We start from the raw sequence: 22,251 nt of genomic DNA on the forward strand, positions 1-22,251 counted from the left end.
ATAATGCATTATAAGTGATAATAAGGCATTATAACAGTGATTAAAATGCGTTATAACAGTGAGTATAAGGCATTTTATATGTTATAATACAGCATTATAAAATTATCACAAAGTAACAAATGGCCACTTATAATCAGTTATGATCATAGTGTAATGCATTATAACAGTAATTAAAATGCATTATAACAGTGATTTAAAGGCGATAAAAATGTAATAATAACACCTTATAAAATTATCATAATGTCACAAATGTTCACTTTATAATAACTTATAATCACTGTATAACGCCTTATAAGTGATAATAAGGCATTATACACGTGATAATAAAGCCTTATAAAATGATCATAAAGTAAAAAATGACCATTTATAATAATTTATAATCGTAGTATAATGCATTATAATAATGCATCATAATGGTTATGACACATTATAACAGTGATAATAAAGCATTATCAATTGATTATAATGGATTATTACTATGAGAATTAATTTGGGATGCATAGCAACTGTTACCAATTTGGCAGCAATTATGAAGTGTTATAACACTTGATACTTATAAGTCATTATAAAAGGCCTTATAATGTGTTGTGGTTATGGTTATAAAGCATTATGAGTATTTATGAGCTCTTATAAATCTGATTATACATGGTTATGAGCAGATTATAATGCCTTATAAGTATGTTCATGATGCGTTATACACATAGGATGCATAGCAAGTGCATAAGAGAGAGAGAGAGAGAGAGAGAGAGAGAGAGAGAGAGAGAGAGAGAGAGAGAGAGAGAGAGAAACTTAACATGACAGAGAACAGATTTTTGCTGCTCCCTAAATTTCTCCCAGACTCATGGGAGGAGATCAAAAAATATGATGGCAAGGAGGACAGGGGTAGGAGGAGGACAGGGAGGGAGGGGGGAGGGAGTTGGAGGAGAGAAGAGAGGAAAGGAAAGGAGAGGAAAGGAGAGAAGACTCAGAAGATTCATAAAACCATAGAGGTTTTTGGACGACAGCAAAAAGTTGTGAGTATGAAACGATTATACTTCTTTTCTTTTCTTTCACCTTTCACACACAGAATCGCAGGGCTGAACATCTGCAATTGAAACAAGATCATCTACTTATATAAAACACATTGATGAGGGAGTATCTTACACTGAGGTGTAATGAACATGTCATGAGCTGCGGTGCGTGGCGGATTACATTTGGCTTATGTTTTCCGAATCTACATCTTGGTGTATGAAATCTGAAGGTGCGAATGTGAATGTTATGAAGTCTGGAGTGATGCGGTGCGCAATGGCATGCAGAGTAGAGTAACGACAGGGAGTGAAAAACATGTCAATCTGCCACTCAGATCTAACCAGGCGAGCACCACACAGGCCACACCAGGCCCATTCACATTTTTTCAGAAGAACCATGAAAAATGAATGACAGGCCGTCATCAAGGACAGGAGATATGGTCATAAATTCTGACCAATCTGCATTGGCCAGTGACTGTTAGGAAAACGGTTTATTGTAGAAAAAAAAAAGCTGGAAAAGAATGCACAAGTGTATGGACGGAGGGGTGTTGGCAGTGGGCTGTTACAACGGGGCACAAAAAAAGAACACATTCTTTTGAGAGAACTCACGACTTGGACGCCAAAGTTACATTGACACATTACAAGAGGAATGATGCAGGGAGGGAGGGACGGACGGAGAGAGGGAGAGAGAGAGAGAGAGAGAGAGGAATGGAGGGACTGGGGAAAGTTTTAAGAATTGTTTTTGTGTTCATTATTACACAATATTTTTCAATATGTTTGTTGCTGTTATTCAGTTTACAGTCTGAGACCAACGAGAGTAGGAATCTGAAAACTGTTCCACGTGAACGAAAACAATAGAGTAACTTTAAATCTATGGCTTATTTTAGTTTAGTTTAGTTGAAATGTGACTCAAGTCCAAAGGTAAAGTGACAGAAAGAAAGATGTCTGTGTTCATTTATTTAGCCTTATATGTAAGTTGTGCGAGCATATTCTCCTGTTCCTGCACGCCAAATGTCCAACTTCAATTTGATTTAAGGTGAACTCAAAAGAAAAACAAACAGAGTTGTTGGATAAGAAAAACTGATAAGCTTATATAGACTTAAACCCTATATACCGGTACTTTACTTAGTTGACTGGGTGCCCCAGGGCTCTATAATTCGTCTTCTCCTTTTCCATTTCCCCATCTATACCAAATCTCTTCCCCAAAAATAAGAGCTGAGCAGGTAGATCAGACTATTTTCGCAGAATGTTCACCTATATTTGCAGAATGTTCGCCTATTATAACATACCCAGAGTATGGACGCTAGGGCTCATGTGGTCAAGGAAGCATTCAAAACAAAGTCTACATTTACTTTTTAAGTGTTTTCATGTCAGTGGACTCGCTCTGGGTTAGGGGAAACATCCCGGTCACCCAGAACTGTGAGGAACACTTGGCTCACATTCACACGCACGGTGTTAAAAGGATATGTAAACAGCATTTAAAAAAATATGGAGACAGGATATTGAACAGTTCCTCTGTGTGAAATCATACCAATTTGGTTTTCTTCTCCGGTTTTCCCTCTCCAGCTCATAAAAACTCGACCTCGTCTTACAAGTCAGCGGAGGATATGGGCACCTTTCCAGTGGTCCTGCTTCTCTGCGGTCTCCACGGTAACCCTGCCAAACAGAGCACACAAATCATCCCATTTAATTGAGTCTAGGTCCCATAGACCGGAGGGTCACTGGCTAGTTGGTTGTCAGGCAACCACTGCTATGCTGGTAAATGGCAAATATGATAGAACTACAGATATAACAATGTAACAGAATGACATTGGTAAATATATCACACTTTCCAAGGAGACAAAATACAAACATACTGTTTGATTTAGGTTAGCCCTGGAAAGTGAGACACAAACTTTTTGACACTTAAACTCACCGTTTAACTTACCAATCCAACATCCAAATCTTGGGTTGTGGAGCTAACCTATATTCTTCCACACTAACAGATTTCCCAGGCCGTTCTGCTGAATTAAATTAAAATCTGATTGCAATAGTCTATGACGCAATAGTCTTACATGAATGCATGCAGTAAATACATTTTATTTATGTTGTATTGAAGTATGCAGTTGCCCAATTTCCATAATAAAGTCTTATTTTAAAAGTGTCGACCTCCTCGCTGAGAATATTAAAGCAGGCCTACCATTTCTGATTGGTGTGCCAACTTAAACTATGGGGTTTACATTTCATGGTGCCCTAGTTTTGAAAGGTACTACCCGCGGACATAGCCTGTATGAAAATTTGCTATTATTTTTAACTAATTATCCAATAATTATAATGGCTATAATAGCTATAACAATAATAGCATTAAAAGAGACGAATGAAGATATTTGCGTTTATTCTAACCATTTGTCTACAAGTTGGACTTTTGCACCTCAATTTGGATTTTAAACTACAAATTTGGCACAATTGGGGAAATGTTCTCCAGGGCCCAAACTGTAAGTTAAGTATCAAACAGATTCAAACACTGTTTGTTTGGGTCCCAGGGCTAGATTTATGAGCAAGCACGGACAAGTCAACAGGAGACTATTGTCAATGCTTGTTAACGGATACACCTTAATCAAACGTACGTACTCACTATTAAGTTGATTACCTGCAGCTGTGTTTACCGTGTTATAACATTCTGTAACATTGTTACAGAACAGCTCAAATGGATCTTCCCGATCATATCGTGATGTATTTCCTGGTAGAACATTGGCTGGGAGCGTCTTAGCCAATCACATGGCTGAATTAGTTAGCTCTACATGTTCAGGCAACCACCCCTAAACTTCACGATCTAAACTCTGCGTTCGCCATCTTTATTTGACATTCAACAGAGATGTGTGTTCTTTTTCGGATAGACTTTTCAACTTAAACTGCACTTTAATAGGCATTAGATCACAAGGGTAATAATGTGATAAATAATAATATATATTACCTACCTATCTCAAGCAAGTTTCAAGTCTCAATTTTATGTTCATAATACTGAAATGAATGGAAACCAATGGCTTCATTGAAATGTTTTAAAGATGATATGGTAACTATGGTACTGTATAGGCACGTAGCCAGGATTTACATTTAGGGTGGGCAAAACAAAACAAAACAAAAAACAAACTATGGTATGCTTTGGGAAATGGTCGACAGTAACGTCAAGTAACCTATACCATAAGTAGCCCAATCAATGGGCACATGCCAGATCACGACATGGTCCTTTAATGAACTCAGAGACCCTTTGGCCCGTAGACAGGCAATCCCTCCGAGCCATGGGATCTAGACTACAGTATATTTGAGTTGCCAGGTGTGTGTTTTTTTTTAACACTGTGAAACAGACCTCCATTGATGTGGTTCTCTCTCCTGCAGCTCTCACAGCTGTGGTCCAAGCGCAGGAGACCGGTATGGTAACACCGCCCTTAAATCAAGACAATAATGTTGCATGACACAATCTTGTGTTGTTTGAAAGGCCACAGGTCATGACTCGTGATCAGGGTTTATTTTAACCACATTTTATATTTGGGCTATTGGAAAATTGCTGATCTATAAGCTCACACAACGTGCTGCATTGTTATGTGTTTTGAACTTGTAGGTGTGGTATTTTTTGAAAATCATTCTACGTATAATGACCTGCCCAAAATAGGGACGCCAGGGTGAAAGTGGTTAATACTAGCAACAATTACAAGCTGAAATGTAAACATAAATGCTACTATACAATTTATTCCATAACAATTTGGAAGTAAAGTTTTTTGTGTTTCCAAGCTTAATTTGTGTTTTCTCTCTCCATAGATGATGATGCTGTGGTATCTACCAGTGAACCACCAAACAGTGAGTGTCTGAGCTGGGGGGGGGGGGGGGGGGGGGGCTGTGAATTAGAGACTTCCTATTCTCAAAGTCTCACGTTTTACTGCATGCTTGCTCCTATGTTCCACAGTGATAGGCACAATTAGGCACAACGTAATTTGACTTGAGGTTTGAGGTAAAAATGTACATTGCTTATATCTACAACTACACCATTACAATTATTAGTACTAGTCCATACCCGGTTCGACGCATGCGCAGTTTGATCATTCGTCCCATAGTTCGCGGGGCCATCCCACAGCTGGGCAGCCGTAACCATGGCGACATTCTTTTACATAAAAACGCCAATAAACAGCTGACATTTGGGGAAAGCGAAAAACAGGCTTCGCTGTTCCGTGCACATGGTAATGGTGAATCGCTGTGTGCAAATTCAGATCAATTGCTCTAGCCACTGAGGAGAACTGGGCAGAAGAGATTTTGGCCTCACCACGATCTTGGGCTCACCACACGCTTTGTCAAATTATAGGAGGATTAGTTGTAGTGATTGACGTAGAGTAGATGAAGGACGGGGGACTGTGGAAGATTGTTTGTGGAGCCATTGAGGTTTGACTTCTTTTTCGCTGCGTGTGCTGCAAATATCCTTCTGAGCACTTTTGTCATTGTCATTCAGTACTTGAACCTGCTGTGTTGTTCTCTCTGCCAGGCTGCAGGGAGGAGATGTATCCATGCACCAGGATGTACTCTGTTCACCAGCCCATGAAGAGATGTATTGGTGGTCTCTGCCTCTACAGGTGATGTGATGTCTTCTTATGAAAAACACCTGTCCCTCCCCCTCTGACTCATCTCTGCTCATGGTACTGAAGTGCCATGTGCTATAGGTTGGAGGTTGAGGCAACCACAGGCGAATTCAGACTAAGTTTGCATAAAACAGGCCTTAAAACCCCCTTTTATCGGCAGGCCTGTTTTTAAAACTTTTATAGCGGCCCACCCCTGCTTTAATCCCCTCTTTACCTTTTATTATATTCTTATTTTATTCTATTTTTTTAGACATTTTCTTTCATTTTAGTTCATTCATCTTTTTTTTTTAAAGAGATCAGGGAGCTTTATTGTTCTTTTTGCCTTTTAACGGCAAGCCTTCTGCCTTTTTATAGTGGCCCACCCTCGTATTATTCACCCTCTTATTTTATTATTATTATTATTACTACTACTACATGTATCCATGTAATGTATTCCATTCCAGCTTTTGTGGCCTGTGTGCATGTCAACCATTCTCTCATTGTCTTCATTGTCCTAACTAAATAAAGTATGGAATTACCAAATTGTCTGTAAAAAACAAAACAAAGGTCAAGGTCACAGCGAAGGTCAGAATTAAGGTTGGACAGATTTTCATAACCTCATGGGGATAATCATTAAAAGTTCAACGGTCAAGGTCAGGTGGATAATGCATATCTTGATGATTACCTAGTGTTTTTTGGAGGCGTGCACTTTGATCTTCCTACTGTAGCTTGTATATTCCACCTTGTTTCAAGCTCAGTTTCCAGTTTGCAACAAAGACATAATTATAGGCTTGCGTTGAACTTCAAATGAAGCACTTACGAGTATAGGTTTCTAATGAGTTCATGCTGTATTCCGTATTGTGCCCTCAGCCTCTCTCGTGTCTATGTGGTCAACAACGAGATCTGCACGAGGACAGTGTGCCAAGATGAGGAGTACCGCAAAGGTAAGCGAGCCACAGTGCAAACCAATAAGGCAAGCTAAATTAATTAATCAATTAAGACCGGGAACGCATCTGTGTTATTTTAAGATTTCTTTGGCTATTCAAAAATAGCAGATATACAAGCTCAGAGCGCAGCACCGAGTGCTGCGCTATGAGCTTGTAGATCTGCTATTTTTTGAAAAATCTTGAACATTTGTGCAAATCTTTGAATATATATATTTTTTAAGTACATTTTCACGATAAAAGGAAAAAGCAGATCTGCAAGCTTGTATATCTGCTATTTTTTGAATAGCCAAAGACATCTAAAAATGACAAAGATGTGTTCCCGGTCTTAATGGGTTAAGCCTATTAAAGCTGCAATCCATAACTCTTTTAGTAAATAAAACATTATTGTATTTTAGCCAATCTGGTAAGAGTATGCTATTACAATATAACTAACACGACTGCTGCGGTCTCCCTGCTCTTCTATTGAGACATTTACCTGTATATCCTGTGGTCGGGTAGGACCACTACTGGTTGACATTGACAAGTGGGATTGCAAGTGAAGATCAAAGAGCGATTTATCCTCTGCCAAAAGGGGCTTTTTCTGTCTTAGCTCAGCAGTGGAAATTGTGGCGCTCGTGTGCGTGCGGGGTAATCCCATAAAAGTTACAGATTGCAGCTTTAAACAGAACAGAACTGAGTGCAATATGTTGTAAGGTGGAGTCTGGTAGATATGGTTTGGTGTTGTGTTTTTTTTGCACAGTGCAAGTTTTCACGTATTTTTGTGTATGCACAATGGCACCTTCTTATAAGCAAGGTACGTTTCTATTCTGAAAACAGATTATTATGGCTTTGTTTAGACAAAGGCGAATCCGATTTGTTCCTCAAATACGATCTATGGGCGGTGTTGCGACCAGGATTACTACATGTTTTTGTGAGGGTATTAACTACCCTAGGAGACACGGGGAGAACATGCAAACTCCACACAGAGTAAGCCCTTTCATTTTCATTTTTAACTATTTTTAAAAACATTTTCAAATAGGTCAACTAGCCGTTCTACATTGACACGTTGTGAGCTTGTAGATTGGCTAGTTGAACTATTTGAAAATGTTTTTAAAAATAGTAAGAAATGGCAAAGAAGTTTAGGCATAATGGGTAAGGCACTGGCGAAAATAGGACCCTTGATCTTATTACCTTAGTAAACATTTTCAAATAGGTCAACTAGCCGTTCTACATTGACACGTTGTGAGCTTGTAGATTGGCTAGTTGAACTATTTGAAAATGTTTTTAAAAATAGTAAGAAATGGCAAAGAAGTTTAGGCATAATGGGTAAAGGCACTGGCGAAAATAGGACCTTCTTATTACCTTAGTAAACATTTTCATAAATATCTTTAAATCACCAGCATTTCAAACCAGGAATGTGGTACAAATCGGATTCACTAAAACTATAGATTCCATGTTTTTTTTTTCTGTTTGGACTTGATCAAACCAATCTAATTCCAATCCAGATAGGGCAAAAATCTGATTTAGGCTGCCAGTCTGAACATACCGGATAGTCGTAAAGTACATTAACCCGAACAAGCGCTGCATGCGTGTGTGCACTGAACACACACACACACACACACACACACACACACACACACACACACACACACACACACACACACACACACACACACACACACACACACACACACACACACACACACACACACACACACACACACACACACACACTCCATGTTACAGTACGCGTAAATGTGTGTGCACAGAGAAACCTTGTCTTCCCTTCGTTCCAGCTGAGCTGTGCAGAGAGCGTTCAGGATGGCCCACGCGCCTCCAGAGGTCAACCCATAAGAAACGCTGCCGCAATCTCCGTAGCAACCCCAAAACCTGGGCAAACAAGGCCTGATGGGTCCAAGATGGCGGAGTGAGCCGGTCAGCGATGGAGCAGGAGTCCCTTAGAGACGTGACCCAGGGGCGTCGTCATAAATACAGCCCATAACACCATAAATCCACCGCTCAGCACCTGGTGTTCATGCACATACACACACAAACATATCTATATGCATGCACACACGCACACATACACATGCACGCTAACAAATACACATGCATGCACGCACGTGCACGCACATACACAGTCACACAGTCACACATGCTCCCTCTCCAGGGTTGTGAGTCATGCTGTATCTCTCAGATCTTGCATTAGTCTGTTCTTCTCTCTGTGTGTCTGTGAGTATCAAGGGCGTGATCATCCTTTGCTCAGTGTGACTTAGGACACAGATCATATCTTTCATAGTTTACGATCCATTAAGTGTTCTGTAGGAATCAACCCATAGCCTCACTGATGCGTCACTTCGCTAGCTATGTTTCCATGTAAGTGTTTTTGGGTGGAATCATGTGAATGGTGAAGCACAGCATTGTAAAAGCCAAAAAGAAAACGGCAAAATGTTCAATTAAAATGAAGTTATTATGCTCCGTAAAAGTCATTACGCGATTAACAGCGATGGCAGGACATTTGTACTTCCATGAGTTAGAAACAATTCTGCTCTCCTTTGGCACCATGGTAATCTATTCTTTAAAGATTCTTTCCCATTTCCAGTGTGAGCGTTTATAAATGTGCTGCTCATGACAGACATATGGATGCCACCACTGTATTACAGTACTGTATATGAGCTGTAAAACACTTGTTGACAATGCAATTATTACAAGTATTACTATGTGCACTTTGCATATCTAATAAAATCTGATTTATTATAATCAATTGTTCATCATATCCACACTCATTCCACAGTGGAGAAAAAACAGCCACCACACTTTACTGGTTGCTATAGGAGACGTCTGTTTATATTATTTCTCTTTAGATTTCATTTACATATACATTTACATACACATATACAGTGTAATTAACAAGAAACATCAATGGGGACATAACGTATATGGTTCTACAGCAAACCAACATTGACTGAATTGGGTTAACCACTTAAGATCTATATTACACTTAGTCGTATGGCGGTGTCGCATGAAAATAGGCGATTTGCAGGGTCACAACACGTCTTTTTTTATTTTATGACATGCCCAAAATATGGACGCCAAGTTGAAAGTGATTAACGCCTCCACACGCACACACCTAGGCGTCCCTCACTGTGCGCAGCCCAATCCACATACTGTACATCAATCAAACATCTGTCAGGTCTCGTGCACGTGTGATGTACTATATCACTGCAACTCGCTCCTTTTCCCCCTCTTAAAGGAGTAGTTCACTGAAAAAAGTACTTATTTTCTATCAATTACACACCCCATGAAGCCTTTTGTCGCATTCCTAGGCCAATAATTTGATGACCAGGTCATCGGTCAATAGGAGACTCAGTAGGAGACTCTTTGAGTCTCCACCGGTCATCAAATTATTGGCTTAGGAATGCGACAAAAACAAACAGATTTCCATGAATTCAAGGCTTCATGGGGTGTGTAATTGATAGAAAATAAGTTAACTAAGTCATATTTTGGGTGAACTACTCCTTTAACGACAACACCATAAAAGAGTTGAAACACTGCATCTCACATGGACTGGCTTGGTCCCACACTGCATTTGTTAAGGGCCAGAAAAACAAACTTACGCTACTGTAAATCTTAAAGATATGGAGTTTGAACAAGCTCACAGGTAAGCCTCTAGTAGTATGTACAGTGCAACCTGGCCGAAAGGGCAACAGTAGCTGATACACAGGTCTAGGATCTGTTCTCGTAAAAAGAGTGACCGGGAGAGGAGGTGAGCTCGACCCCTGGGGCACAAGAGACAGTGCAGACACAGGCCTATTGATGGGAGGGAGAGAGAGGTTGAACTGGGTGACTCACTGAGTCACAGGCATCAACAAACCCCTCTGAGCAGGACATGACATAACGTGAACTAAATCATCCCTCTGTTTCGTTAGAGGCTGAGATGAAGGGCTTTCTCTCTATCTCTCTCGCTGACTCCCGTTTGCTCTTAGATACCTCATCAAGGTTAACACGTATACACATGATGAGCCTTTGTGAGATTTTGGTAGCTGTACAGGCTTTATTGCCACGACAAATGCCTATTTCTCTCTCTCTCCCCCCTCTTTCTTTCTCTCTCTCTCTCTCCCTCTAATCACGTCGTCCCCCCCCCCCCCCGTTCCGTACTCTCACCCTATCATTCTATCGTCTATATTCCTCCATGTTCTGTCACTCAGATTAGGTTGTGACTAAAAACAGTGTCACTGTGACCAGTTCCTTGGACCCAGGAATAAAATACCTATCTTGACAACTGCCTTTTCAACTGACACATCATTCTGCGCCAGGATGGGAGCTGCGGTTCCAGACGATAACACTAGAGTGCGCCATATAGCACTAATATCTAGCCGGTCTAACAGGCGACCATAGTTTAGTGAAAGGTGGATTCGAGTGTCTGCAAGCTTCACCTAAGCATATTCACATAATAAGTTTTGCCTTAAGAAATGTGTCTGTAACCACCTAGACAGGCAGACTGGCATCGCCGGTCAGTGCATATATGATTAGACCCCCCAGACGGAGACTTGGAGGAAAATGAGCTACAACAGACGCACACACGCACACACGCACCCACACCCACACACCCACACACACACACACACACACACACACACACACACACACACACACACCACACCAAGGACAATAAATCTACTGACGCTATATACATAATACAATAAATATTCTCTGTACATAAATTCATTCATTGATTATTATTAGTTTCATTATATGTCCCCACGGGATCATCTCTTTACGATTAGCCCTCAGTCTTTCACCCTCTCAGTGATCTGGTTGTTAGGAAATAAAATGTAAAAACATGGGGCGGGGTGTGTGTGGGGGGGGGGGGGGGGGGGGGGGGCAAGGCGTGAATGAAAAGATGGAATGGGGAAAGTGGAGAAGTGGAAGCTTGTGCGATGGAGAGAAGGAGGTAGATGGACGGAGACGGAAAAAGGTGTGTAGAGAGAAGAGCGGTGTAGATGGAGAGTGTGCCAAGGTGCGGCGGAGGGTATGACCTATGGTTTTCCTGGAGGAAATGTCTCCATAATTGCCAGCGTGTCTATACTCTACTTAATAGTTATGGAAACTAAAATACGTGATATGCAATTATAAATGGCTGAAGGTGTCACCCTCCCTGCCACGCACACCCCCAATAAGAAAAGTGTAACATTTAGGGGACGTGGTGCAAGTCACCTTGGGGTGAGACAGGGATGGGATTGGACTGTGCGGTCCAGTGGAAGGTGGCTCAGGTTTTGTTCAGGAGAAAGGCATTGTGGGAGTCAGAACAGAACTGAACAGAAAGAAGCTGGTTAGATGATTCTGGGAGACGTATACCTACTGGGTCCCACAATTGGAATAAATCAAAACAAAAAAAAAACACTAAATCAATTTATAGAACGACAAGAGAGGTGAGGAAACGGAAAGAGAATCTCCCATCTTCTTTACTGTTGAGCTGCAGAATCAAAGTCTCCCCACAGGTCAGAGCTGGGTGTGGGGTTGAAGCTGACTGGAGCCTCTGAGGTCGAGTTACTAGAATCCAGATCTAGCAAGCAATCTTAGAACAACAGAAAACAAAATAAAATATAATATACAATGTACAGCAGTAAATAAAGAAATGTATAACTCAAAAATGTATAAACTCAATAACAGATGAGTTATTAGGGATTATGGCAGACATTTATGAAACGTGTCTTTGTTAAAATGATGTACCTGTGTTAGTTCCTCCTGAAGATTGCTTTGTGTTGTTGTTATCTATTATCGATCTGCAAGTTGGGGGCGGGGCTAGCATGCCCCCGGCCCCAGGAGGAGGAGGGAGGAGCCCAAAGCCCCCTGAGCTCTGAGGACGGGCCTTCTTCCTTCCTTGCTAGAGTGGTAATAGAATTGGATACGTGAGAAAGAAATCACGATGTGTGTGTGTGTATGTGTGTGTGTGTGTATGTGTGTGTGTGTGTGTGTGTGTGTGTGTGTGTGTGTGTGTGTGTGTGTGTGTGTGTGTGTGTGCGCGTGCGCGTGTGCGTGTGCGTGTGCGTGTGCGTGTGCGTGTGCGTGTGAGTGTGAGTGTGTGTGTGTGTGTGTGTTACAGATAGGGAAAAAGAGATACAGTACATCTACAGTAAGCTCCAAGAATAAAAATACAAAATCCATAAATAAATAATAAGACGGAGTAAACAGTACGTACTGTATGTGTGTATGTACACTGTATATACACGAATCCACAGAGCGCTGCCCTGTAGGTGGCGCCGCCATTGCTGCGGTGTCAGACTCGGTCAGCTGCTGCTACGGTTCTGTCCGTCTGTTGACGTTACTCTTTACCTGCTTGGCTGTTGGAGCAGCCATAAACTACACAGGTTTGTCCCGATTTTCCGTACATCTTTGTAAAGTTAGTGTTAGTAAAAGTGAGTAAAAGCAGGTAAAAGAGTAAAGGCCTTTGCAGACAGGGTGCGATTTTCCACACGGAAAAAATGGACAATATCATTTTTTAAATGAACACATGGTTCTCAATGACCTCATGCACACCGGCTCCGAATTTACCGTGCGGCGATGCGATGCGTTTTTTTTTTCTCAATCGAACCCAATTCGTTTCGTGCGTCTTTTCGCATGCGGTAAAAACTGATTGACTAATCGCACCCTGTGTGCAAAGGCCTTTACGTGAGCAGTCAGTGACAGCAGCTGACTGACACCGCGCAGCAGCAGCTGACCGGGTCTGACACGGGATTTGCAATGGCTGCGCCACCTACAGGGCAGCGCTCCGTGGATTCGTGTATAGGCTACTGTATGACTGTCCCCTCAAAAGTGGACCAATCACAGCTCATGTCACTACGTTACGAGCATGACATTACTAACCAACCACATCACAGCAGCTGTTTATACCAGGTTCAGACTACATAACATAACACTGTCCTGTAGTGATGTGCGGGTCGGGTTTTTTCATGACCCGCCCCGCCCCAACCCGCGACGGAACGCGACCCGCCTCAACCCGCCCCGCGAACCCATATATAAATCTATGGCTCAACCCGCCCCGCGACCCGCGGTGGGAATATATATATATATTATATAGCGCTCTTTTAAGTACCCAAAGTCCCTTTAAATGTCTACAGTAGCACAACATTGTCATGGGCTGAATAAACAAGCATGTTGGTCAAAATAGGGTTTTTTTTTTTTTTTTTCGTGGAGAGCGGCTGACCCGCTCACCCTCAGCCCGCATAATTTTCTCTGAAATCCTGACTCGACCTACCCGCGCCGCGGGTTGACCCGCGGGTCCCGCGGGTTACGGGTTGACCCGCTCATCACTACTGTCCTGTATAAATAAATAAAGTTTTTTGGAAAAAACGTCAAAAAGAAATCTGCTTAAAAAGGCAATACAAACGAGGCAATCTAGAGGTGTGCATAGTTGAAACACAGGGCCATGTTTCAGCCATGTTTGTTTTGGTATTTTCAGCACACTCTGTTGGAATATTTGCAGACAAAAAAACATGCAAACATCACTAAAAAACGTTTACACTTCGCTAGGCTAAACTAATAATTCTGCACGATGCTACAAGCATTAGACAGACCATAAAACTATTTAGTGTATACAGTAATCGTTACCCCAATATTGAGAGTGATTGTCTGTCCCTCTTTAAAGCCCAGGTCCAGTTTAGGCGAAGTGTCTGGGGCCTGAGCCTGTTTACTGAACTGTTCGTCCTGTTTCACCCACCTAGGAGAGAGAAAGAAGGTTCATAGAGAGACAAAGAGAGAGGTGCAGAGTGAATCAAGTGACGATCAACAATTATAATCCACTCCCATATTCCATTGGGGCACCTTGCTGGCTCAACCAGTTAATGTGCTGACCAATTCATTCCAATATCTCAGGTTCAAATTCTTTTTTTTTTCCTTAAATTTTTTATCCCGCGATTTTTGTAACCCATTTTTTTCACCCGGTGCCAATTTCCTAAGTGATCCTGGGCGCTACACCAGCGCTACACCAGTCCCCCACAGTAGGGAGGCCAGGGCCGAGCTCATGCTTCCTTCAATGCATGAGAGCCAACTGACCTTCTTGTCACCTGACAGGGGGGAGTTTCCCTGGTAGGACGTAGCGCGTGGAAGGAACACGTTATTCCAACCAGTACCCTTCCCCTCCATCAGGCGCCCCGGCTGTCATGGGGGAGGCGGTATAGCGACCAGGATTACTACATGTTTTTGTGAGGGTATTAACTACCCTAGGAGACACGGGGAGAACATGCAAACTCCACACAGAAAGGCCCTTTCGCCAACCCCACCTAGGGTATGGGTGCTGATGACGCGGAGGAGAAGACACGCCCCCAGCGCCCACAGCGTCCCCGCGGGAATCGAACCCAGGACCTTCTAGCTGTGAGGCGACAGCGCTACCGACTGCGCCACCGTGCCCCTTCTCAGGTTCAAATTCATCTCAAAACTTGTGTTGCAACCCCTCCACCTTTCCTATTCCTAACACTTCTCTCAAACATTCTCAACGATTCTATGACCCCAGGTATATCATCTGGCCGCTAAAGCTGTGACCTTTACAGTCTTTACAATTAGCGGTTTGCACAGACATGTGGGTGATCCAGGTGGGTGATTATTATGGCATATTATTGCATAAGTGATGTTTTATAATCTATGTCTATGATGGAGCAGCTACTGTACTTACTTGAAGTGGTCCTGAAGCGCAACGTTGAAGTCAAAGGAATCTCCTCTGTCGCCGAAGCCAATGCCTATGAATGCACTGCGGCCTGACACAGTCCATACGCACACGCGCGCACGCACACACACACACACACACACACACACACACACACACACACACACACACACACACACACGCACGCACGCACACACACGCACGCACACGCACACACACACACACACACACACACACACACACACACACACACACACACACACACACACACACACACACACACAAGCAGGTTTTAAGAATATTTGTATTGTAGTTACTAGTACAGATGCACACACACAGTAGAAAATGACTAAACTTCTGTTACAATAGTTCAGTCTGTGACCATGAGGTGTTAATAAACAATGGTTCAACAGATAGTTGGCTTAGTTTGGGTTCACAAAATACACATAGAATAAACACAGACTTCTACGGTTGGCTACCGCTATTTGGATAGTTTTGTCTTCTTGACAGTTGTCTAACTGCTTAGCAACAAACTCCACCCACCACCTTCATCCTGGATACGGAGCACAAAGTACCGACTGGAGTCGCTGACTGTTTCCACGGCAATGCCGGGGTATTCATCCACTGGAGCCTGGGCAAAGAGCTCCCCTGTGGAAGAGAAGGACAACCATCAGTGGTGGACAAAGCACTCAATCCCAGTACTTGAGTCAAAGCATATATACTCCTGGTCAAATATTACTCAGCTACAAGTCAAAGTTGCTCTGTCAAATTTTTACTTGAATTAAAGTAGTGGAGTACTTGCTTCTAAAAGTACTTAAGTATTTAAAAGCACATGCTTTAAAAAATACTTAAGTATTCAAAAGCACAAATTACAAAATACATTTTATTTTTAACATCAATGCCTTACTGTGATAAAATGTACCGATCCAAAACTTTTCAACAAAAGTATGAAAATAGCAGATGCAAGCTCACAACGCGTCACACGCATTGTGAGATTGTAGATCTGCTATTTCCACTATATTTAGTAAGAAGTACAATATTTGTCTTTGAAATGTAGTGGAGTGAAAGTCATAAGCCAAAAATAGAAATACTCAAGTAAAGTACAGATACTAAAAAATATACTCAAGTACACCACTGACAACCGACAGCTGATTAGACAAACTAGCCTTTCCAAACGGCTTATTTATATTGCAAAGCCTATAATTCCTCTGCTGGGAATGGCAACTTTCAACTAAGGCGCGCTCAAGATGTTTTAGTCAGATCAAATGAAGAGGCTCGGTCAAGTTTTAGTCGGGAAGTGGAGCGGGGGATAGCAAAGAGGAACAGAAGACTCTGGACCCGATCTAAGACCCAGAAGGAGCACATCTGGATTTTAACCAACACAACAACGTCACTGGACATAGGAAATATGATTAGGCACAACGGGCAAGATAACGATCTCATTCACAGTCAAGGGTACCAGGCCAAAGTAGTGGTACAGTACATAGCAGTGAAGCCCACCGATGGCAAGAACCAATACCCTGCCCACATACATTGACCTGCTTTTTATCCACGCTAGTGCCGGGGCTCTAAGGATGGCCCCCGGTCCGTCTGCCCATCCGCTCACCAACTTTGGTCCCAAACATCATATGTTTAAAACGAATCCTTAAAACTACAGACTGGATTGCCATTGAATTTGCTGTGTATCTTCATGCTCCCACAAGGAAGAGCCCTAATGACTTTGGTGACTTTCCTGTAGTGCCACCATTAGGCCATAATTTCCACTTGCACAGAATACATCTCAAAATCTACTGTATGGGCAGAATACCACTGCTGAGCACAATCATGGTCCCTGAACCATGCTGATTTTGGTGACCCCATGGCCTTCCCTCTGGCACCACCGTTATTTTATTATTATATTAATGTTTTAATTCATAGTACTTTATTTTATTTTACTTTAAAGCTTCTGCTATTGTTTACAATATAATGTATGTCCTTCGGTTAATATAAAAATATAGCATAGCCCCTCCATAATTCTGGCACTAATAATCAAATATATATATTTTCCCCCTATAGCTCCACTAGTGAGAGCGCATGCCTCTAAGGATGGCAATGTTGGTAATTTCAAACCTCTTTGTGCCAGTGTGGCTAGCTAGGCTTTTAAAATCTTAGTGTTTTTCTTGAATGTGTGCATTCGGCCAGTTATTTGTGTCCAAAATGTTGGCAATGTTTGAGTATTTTAAAGGTGTACTGAGTAGCATTCTGCCGCTTGTTGCCTATAAAAACAACTTGCAAAGAGCTGTGTTTACAAGTGACATCATTCCCATAACCCAAAGGAATGACCACATGTTTCCAAATGACATATTTGCCATAACCCAGAGGGACACATCGGCTGTTTAGATCCCATAACCCAGAGGGTTATGGGAGCATAATATTGGCTCGTTGGTTTCATGGGCCATAAGTAATGATTGAGTAGTGTCCTTTTATGATACTATTTTGCAATATTATGTAAAATACTCAGTATCACAGGGTACTCAATAATAAAGCACTCATATTCAGTTCTGTAAAAGTGGCACATCTAATTTTGCATAATGTCAGTTTCAAATAATATTATTATGGGGCCTGGCAGTGGCAGCCCATGTGTTATGGGATCCAGGATTTCTAGCCACGCCCCTGTTCACAGTGTTTGGGGTAACGGAATACTTTTTGGGGTAACGGAGTAACCTAACGTGTTAGTTCTGCAATTAGAGTACTCAGTTACTTAGTTACCTTTTCCAAAATAATGGTGTACTTCATTACATTTAAGACCTATATTTCCCTGTTCTTTCTGTTGCCACAAAGGAAAAGGAAAATCCAATACCAGCTCGTCGTCTCTGTCAACGGAGACGTGCACAGATATTACACACAAATCGGTGACCGATGCCTTGCAGTCTGTGGTGATTGCGTAATCATTCTATTCAATGGGTCACCACTTTTGGTGTGACACACGGCTGACGGTATTACTCGTCTTGTTTTTATTACATTAATTTGTCGCACCTGTGCGACAAAAAAAGAGAGGTTGGATAACACATTAAAGCGTGATGAAACACTTGTTTCTAATGTGGTCCTGGCTGCAGCTGCACTCTTGATTTTATGTTTATACCAATCTTCCTCGCAGGTGGGTTTTAATCGTCGGTAATGCAAAAAAAAAATTCTCAGAAGATAATCCTGTAACGTAACGGAATACTTTTTAATTATGGCAGTAATCCTGTAACGTAACAAGTTTCTTTTAAAAGTAACGCTATCCAACACTGGTCGTTATGTTAAAACCATGGCATGCACGTCTCCTTTAAAAAAAAAAGTGACATTGAGTACAGGGATGAATCATGATACTCCTATCATATCTCTCTCTCTCTCTCTCTCTCTCTCTCTCTCTCTCTCACCAGAAATCTTGTCCTCCAGCTTCACGTAAGCCACTTTGCCACGGGCTGTGACACGCATGCGTCCTGTCCAATCAGGAGCGTCCAGCTTCCAGTCAGCTGCCCTGTGAGAGAAAAGCCAATGAGAGAAGAGATACAGTATGTTAGATGTAGGTTTACTATATAGGCTATAGTATGCTGGATGAAAGTGGTATTAGAACCGCAATAAGGAACTAAATAAGCAAGAGACTGGAGATTTACTGATACCTGATATCTTTTCTTTATTTAATTACCTTAATTTTACCAGGTACTCACATGAGTTCAAAGATCTCTTTTTTTTAACAAGACCTGGCCAAAACGGCATCATTAAAAAGACAAATACAATATACAAGACACAGAAAGACAAGAACATAAAAAATCCATAGATTGGGATGGGGTGGAAGAACAAATCAGAGGATAAGGTGGTAATTGCTGGGGAATGAAGGTCATGTTAATTAAATGAATATAACACCGACGACTAATAGTAATAAAACATCGATCTCGTCCTTTAGCATGCCTATAAAATCAGATGAAGTATTAAAAGCCTGCGTTGAGCCTGAGTTTTTTTTTAAAATTAATTCCAGGCAGACTAAACGGAGAACATGAAGGCCCTTTTCTCAAAGCTGTGTGGATTCTGGGTACTGAGGCAAGTGAGTAGTCCTGTGAACGTAGGTTTGATGTAATGGTGACGTGTGAACCAAGATAAAAAAAGGAGCTCACCAGTGATTGATTTATAGATGATACCCCATGCTGTTATTGTGAAAAGGGTGTGATGGAAACACTTGACTTGACCAGTGAGTTGTGCAGAACACACACACACACACACACACACACACACACACACACACACACACACACACACACACACACACACACACACACACACACACACACACACACACACACACACACACACACACACACACACACACACACACACACACACACACACAATGTGAAGTGAACTGCAGCCTGACTAGCTAAGTCAAAATGCCTCACCAAAAATCAGGAGCACAAAAAAAGAAAAGCCAGGGTACAGAGAGAGGTGAGGAGCTACACAGAGTAGACTAGCAAATACAACCTTTATTAACCACTTAAGCCCTATATGCTTTGTCGTATGATAAATAACGTAAATAGACGATCTACAAGCTCACGTGTCGCAGTGCATTATGAGCATGCTATACAAATAAACTTGCCTGGCCTTGCCTTAATTGCCTATAGCTGGGTGCAACAAATAACCATTAAAGGTCCCTAAACTAAGATGAAGAACCAGTAGAGAACCTCTAAAAGAACCATACAGGGGCTGAAGATGATCTATGTACAGCAGTATAGATTACATTACATTACATTACATTACAGTCATTTAGCAGACGCTTTTATCCAAAGCGACTTACAATAAGTGCATTCAACATAGGTAGCGAACGAAACTACTAATCACCAGAAGTCTTAATGCATTTTCTGCAAAAACAAGCAACCAAGAGTATACCTAGCGCTAAGGTAAAAGTGCAATATATCAGCTACCTACTTTCTTAAACAGATGAGACAAAATAGCAAAAGCAAATTAGCAAGAGCTAAAACAAATAAGTGTATCGACTAAACAAGATCCAACAAAACAATACAACAATAAAACAAGCGTTCGTATACAACTAGTTAACAACAAGTAGGCCAGGCAAAGAGGAAGGGTAGTGTTTCCTGAAGAGGTGGGTTTTCAGCCTGCGGCGAAAGATGGGCAGTGACTCTGCTGTCCTGACATCAGTGGGAAGTTCATTCCACCACTGTGGGCCCAGAACAGAAAAAAGTCGTGACCGTGTAGATCGGCCAGAAGGACCCTTGAGTGACGAGGCAATCAGTCGCCCGAGGTGGCAGACCGAAGTGGTCGTATAGCACATCAACCACCCCAAAGAACCACTGAAGAACCACCATTTTTTGTGTATGCAAAACAGAGAATGGTCTGGATGGGTCTATAACAGCGTTTCCCAACCTGTGGGCAAAGGCCTACAGGTGAGCCGCAAGGGTATTGCAAGTATAATACAAAATAATTGGCAATTGGCAGAACATTGATATTTTGAATTAAAAAAATAAAATAAAATAATACATGATACTTTGTGTTTAAAAACGTGTTCTCAAATAACTGCCGTGTTAAGTGGTCTGATGGGTGGGCTCACTGGGCTGCGAGCACTTTTTCGATTTCTAATGGGCCCTGATTGAGAATAGGTTGGGAACCACTAGTCTATAACTTTGTATTACTACTAAGGCTAATTGTTTGAAAGTCTGTTGATATTAGAGCAGGTGGGTGGCTGGCTGGTGGTCCTGGAGTGGATGTGGATTAGGGGCACAGTTTGGAAAATGTGTGTGTGTGTGTGTGTGTGTGTGTGTGTGTGTGTGTGTGTGTGTGTGTGTGTGTGTGTGTGTGTGTGTGTGTGTGTGTGTGTGTGTGCGTGTGTGTGTGTGTGTGTGTGTGTGTGTGTGTGTGTGTGTGTGTGTGTGTGTGTGTGTGTGTGGGGGGGGGGGCTTTATTGCAGATGTGAGAGAAACGTGACTCAATACATTGGACGAGCATGTCTCTGACTCTGTCTGACCTATAGGGCTGGAGCTATTACGTCATCGCCCTACTCACTACTAGATCACGACACACGCAGTGCGTGGTCGCTGGTTATTACAAAATCATAATGTGTCACATATCACATGTTATTATAATCACAGACATAATATATGCGCTACTGCTTGGGTGGTTGGTCCAAACGGGCTCCAAGCAGGGCTGATCACTCTGAACCACCTGCACCATAGGCTTACTACACAATGTAAACAATCAACTTATCTTTTTACCCTGCGGCCACTGAACTGCGTCGATGCCTCACGTAGGCTACACAACGCCAGGTAGCATAATCTTTTTTTTTTTATTGGCCTAGGACCTACATATAATATATGTGCTGCTGGTCCGTATATGTGGCTATCATCTGAGTAAGTGATTCACTTATAAAGTCAGTTTAAGTCACCTACTTGGTCACGTTTGTGCGCTGTCAGCAGTATTATTTATGTGTGTGTTGGAGTGCAGTGCAGGCTGACAGACAGACAGTGACACGGTGACAGGTTTACACAGACAGCAGGTGGATGCAGCAGCCCATCGTCCACATATTTAACGTTAACCTTGAACTGTATAGGATCGCAACACAATAGCCTACATATTATTCCGTGACCTTCGACGCACAAACCACAACCGACATAACGGACACCGCGTGAGGATGATCATGCACGGATGGCACCCGGTGGGGCAGCTAGCAGTGGTGGTGGTGGTGGTGGTGGGGGGGGGGATAGCTAGTTGATGCTCATGTCTCTCTGATCGGGTCAAGATGACAGTGATGTTGTTGATGGTGATGGTGATATAGCACCCAGTGGGTGAGCTCGACACTCACCTGACACCCCGGTTCGACGCCCTCGGTGGGATCCGGTAGACGCAGACATCGGGTTTCACACAGAGGATCGACTCGTACTCGCCCTCGGTCGCCATCTTGACTCGTTAACAATTCATTCGGTGTCTGTCCGTGTCCGTGAGAGGAGAGTGGTGCCCGTGTGTGTGTGTGTGTGTGTGTGTGTGTGTGTGTGTGTGTGTGTGTGTGTGTGTGTGTGTGCGCGCGTTGGATGCGACGTGAGCTGTAA

At 42.3% G+C, this 22,251-nt stretch overlaps 2 protein-coding genes across 2 annotated transcripts; one reads left to right on the forward strand and one right to left on the reverse strand.

Moving 5' to 3' along the window:
* The first annotated feature begins 911 nt into the window (after positions 1-911).
* mfap5 (microfibril associated protein 5) lies at positions 912-9,276 on the forward strand. Its single transcript, XM_080427528.1, has 7 exons — positions 912-1,013; positions 2,574-2,657; positions 4,383-4,415; positions 4,803-4,841; positions 5,518-5,605; positions 6,461-6,534; positions 8,313-9,276. Exons 2-7 carry the CDS (start codon positions 2,615-2,617, stop codon positions 8,423-8,425), a joined length of 390 nt encoding a protein of 129 aa, XP_080283654.1. The 5' UTR covers positions 912-1,013; positions 2,574-2,614; the 3' UTR covers positions 8,426-9,276.
* A 2,552-nt stretch (positions 9,277-11,828) lies between these two features.
* On the reverse strand, positions 11,829-22,129 carry LOC308084694 (adaptin ear-binding coat-associated protein 1-like). The gene is made up of 7 exons (XM_080427515.1): positions 22,008-22,129; positions 18,580-18,680; positions 15,722-15,826; positions 15,188-15,269; positions 14,128-14,236; positions 12,250-12,403; positions 11,829-12,094 (listed from the first exon to the last, which is right to left on the reverse strand). Exons 1-7 carry the CDS (start codon positions 22,100-22,102, stop codon positions 11,982-11,984), a joined length of 759 nt encoding a protein of 252 aa, XP_080283641.1. The 5' UTR covers positions 22,103-22,129; the 3' UTR covers positions 11,829-11,981.
* Positions 22,130-22,251: the final 122 nt, after the last annotated feature.

The sequence above is a fragment of the Gymnoscopelus braueri genome, assembly GCF_963280865.1.
Source record: "Gymnoscopelus braueri genome assembly, chromosome: 4".
Lineage (NCBI taxonomy): Eukaryota > Metazoa > Chordata > Actinopteri > Myctophiformes > Myctophidae > Gymnoscopelus > Gymnoscopelus braueri.